Source organism: Octodon degus, unplaced genomic scaffold (genome assembly GCF_000260255.1).
Source record: "Octodon degus isolate 3935 unplaced genomic scaffold, OctDeg1.0 scaffold00123, whole genome shotgun sequence".
Classification (NCBI taxonomy): domain Eukaryota; kingdom Metazoa; phylum Chordata; class Mammalia; order Rodentia; family Octodontidae; genus Octodon; species Octodon degus.
In genome coordinates, this window is record NW_004524699.1 from 6572901 (window position 1) to 6576343 (window position 3443).

General features: G+C 56.5%; 1 protein-coding gene across 1 annotated transcript in view; it reads right to left on the reverse strand.

The window, feature by feature from the left end:
* Phyhd1 (phytanoyl-CoA dioxygenase domain containing 1) overlaps positions 1-3443 on the reverse strand; it is a 12635-nt gene that overhangs the window by 7562 nt on the left and 1630 nt on the right. The window contains exons 2-3 of the mRNA XM_023700254.1: positions 877-1104; positions 778-808 (exon numbers count right to left, since the gene is read on the reverse strand). Coding sequence (XP_023556022.1) covers positions 778-808; positions 877-1104 — 259 coding nt within the window. The remainder of the gene's footprint in view (positions 1-777; positions 809-876; positions 1105-3443) is intronic.

Here is a 3443-nt window from a genome sequence, read left to right on the forward strand (position 1 = left end):
CCCAAGGTGCAGTTTCTGCTGGATGTGCTTCCCTTGTAGAGCATCAGAAAGCAGGAGAATCTAGGCTGAACTCGTCGTAGCCAGGCCTGTGCACGCCCTTCCTGCCCCTGCCCTCGAACCCTGAGCGTTCACAGAAGGCAGCCTGGAGGGCACAGAGCCAGCCCCCTGCTCCTTGGCGCCCTGGCCACGGGACCACTTGGGCTTCCTTAGCTGGCAAGGCAGCTGCGACTGGGAGACCTGTACCCGTCCTCTCTTGACTCCCCATTATTCCCTGGACTCAGGGCCCCTGTGATTCTCGCTGTGCCCACCAGATGGCAGGAGCTCCTCGAGGGAGTGACGGAGCCCCGGGAGCCACCAGGCCCAGAGCTGGGCTGCCGGGCAGAGTGGGGCTCAGACTTCGCAGGGGGAGGAGGGGGGTGCAGGGCAGGAAGCGAATCCACCCTTCCTGAATGACACCAAGCCCTAGAAAGCAATCAGGGGCTGCTCCTTTTTTGAGACAGAATCTGGCTAGGTAGCCCAGGCTGGCCTTGAACTTGCCTCCTTGAAGTGCTGGGATGAGAGTATCCCCATGCCTGGTTTGGCAGGGGTTAAGAGGCACATGGAGGCCCGTCAGAACCCCAGGGCAACTCTGGGATGCTGGCCACAGAGAGGAGCCTGTGGCTGGAAACCTGAAGCAGCACAGCAGAGCACGGAGCAGCCCCAGTCAGAATCAGAGCTGGGTTTGAATCCAGCCTCTGTCAGTTATTGTGTGGCCTGGGGGAGTGCGCTGAGCCTCACCTTTGTCCCCTTTCAGTGGGATGGAGACAATCTGTTGCAGAGGGAAGGCGGCAAGCGAGGCACCCGAGCCTGTGCCTAGCCCCGGATGGCTGGCCAAGCCCTCATCAGAAGCGGCCTCAGCCTTTGAGGCCTCCCTGCAGCGCCCCTCGTCCCTGGCCCGGCACCCACCTGGGCACGAAGCTGCTCCTCCTTGTGGGTGGTGAACACCGTGCGACAGTGCTCAGGGACGTCCATCTCGGCCACAAGCGTGGCCGTCCTCTGCTGCAGGGCCACACACTCTTCTGGAGACAGGAACCCTTCCAGCACCAGGAACCCGTCATCCTGGAACTGGCGGGAGCGAGGCTCAGGCCGCTGCCCTCTGCCCACGGCTGCACCTTATCACCTGCCTGTGCATATGCACATGTGTGTGCGTGTGTGTTGGTTGACACAAGGTCTCGCTATGTAGCCAGGCTGGCTGAAATTATGGTGCTCCTGCTGCCTCAGCCTCCTGGCTGCTGGGATCACGGGCCGCTTCCTGGTTTATCCCTCCTATTTAACCCCTGCCCTAAACCTAAAGCTGCATGAGGGTGGAAGCAGGTGTCCTGTGCACACTGTGCTGCGCCTGCCACACAGTGTCTGGTGTCCTGAAGGAAGCAATCTGTATTGGCTGCTTGGAATTTAGGAAGGGCAAGTCGCCCTAGCACATCCTTCCTGGGCAGGAAATACAACCCCATTCCTATTCCAGCTACACGAACTGAGCACCCACCCGGTGCGAGGTGTGGTTATCAGTTTGGAGCCGAGGAGACCAGCGGTGGCACCCCAGGGCTCGCCCCAGGACGCGGGTTACAGGCTAGGGGGACTGGGACTGGCAGCTTCGAGAGCCGAAGGCAGATGGGAGGATACAGGTCTTAGGGCAGCAGCCAGGAGGCAGTGACAGGATGCTGGGTGGTGACAAACACCTGTCACTTGGGAGGCTGAAGCAGGAGGACTGCCATGAGTATAAGGCCAGCCTGGGCTAGAGTGAGATCCTGTCTCAAAAATAAATAAATAATAATAGGGGCCGGGGAGATGGCTCAGCGGAATAAGCACTTGCCCGGCAAGCACAAGGGCCTGAGTTCAATCCCTGGTTCCGCCAAAAATAAACAAATAAATAAATGAATAAATAATAAAAACTTAAAAGGAGACCACAGGACACTGGGAAGTGCAGAGATGAGGAAGAGCCTGCTGACCGAGGGCCCGGATGTGCGTAGCCATGGAGCATGGAGGAACAGGAGGAACTGGGAAGGGACAGAGGCCAGGATGTGGGCGGAGGCAGGAGTGTGGCAGAGGCGGGGCCAGCAGTGGGGTACATCAGATGCCAGGCTCTGAGTTGGCTCCAGGCCTCTCCTGTGACAATGACTGGAGGAGAGAAGACTGCTGGGTGCACAGTGGGATGGAGAAGGCACTGGCAGAGCTGGAAGTCCCGTCCCGACAAGCGCAGTGCGCTGCCTGATGCCGCCCAATTCCCAGCTCCCGACCCAGGTGGCCACATGCTGGATGCTGGAACATGGGGAGCAGGGCCTGGTAATGCACACCTGTAATCCCCACACTGAGGAGGCTGAGGCAGGAGGATTGCTATGAGTTCCAGGCCAGCCTGGACTACCAGGTGAGACCCTATCTCAAAACAACAACAAAAAGTCTTCCTCAACGCTGCCTATGGAAGCGGCAGCCATCTCCCACTGGGCACCATGGCGGCCCTCAGATCCCTCATGAAGCCCAAGATCATCAAAAAGAAGACCAAGAAGTTCATCTGGCACCAGTCAGACAAGTATGTCAAAATTAAGCGCAACTGGCGGAAACTCAGAGGCATTGACAACAGGGTGTGGAGGAGGTTCAGGGGCCAGATCCCGAGGCCCAGCATGGGTTATGGAAGTAACAAAAAGACCAAGCACACGCTGCCCAGCGGCTTCTGGAAGTTCCTGTGCACAACGCTGAGGAGCTGGAGGTGCTGCTGAGGCGCCACGCGTCTTACTGCACAACATCTCTAAGAACTGCAAGGCCGTTGTGGAAAGAGCAGCCCAGCCATCCAACCAGGTCACCAATCCCAATGCCAGGCTGCGCAGCGAAGAAAATGAGTAGACAGCCTGTGTACGTGTTTATTTGTGCTTTAGTAAAACCGCAAAAACAAAACCAAAACATAACAAAAAAAAAAAAAAAAAAAAACAACCCTAGGGCCAGGGGAGATAGCACAGCGGCATAAATGCTTGCCTGATAAGCGCAAGGTCCTGAGTTCAATCCCCGGTACCATTAAAAAACAAAACACAGCAAAAGAAAACTATCATTTAAGGGCCAGGGAGATAGCTCAGTGGAATAAGTGCTTGCTTGGCAAATACAAGATCATGAGTTCAATCCCGGGTACCGCACACACATGCACACACACACACACACACACACACAATAAAAATAAAAAATAAAGATGGACTCTGGCTCCTTGGGAACTGAGCCATACATGCACACTGCATAACCTTGATCCAGTAAACCCATTAAGACTGTTAGGGGGGGCTGGTGAGATGGCTCAGTGGTCTAAAGCACCTATTTAAAACAAGCTTAGCTAAAGCACAGGTGACCGCGGTTCAATCCCCCAGCACCACATGCCAGCCAGCCCCCGCCCCCTGGTGGGCTGAGCTGGCCACACACACACACACACA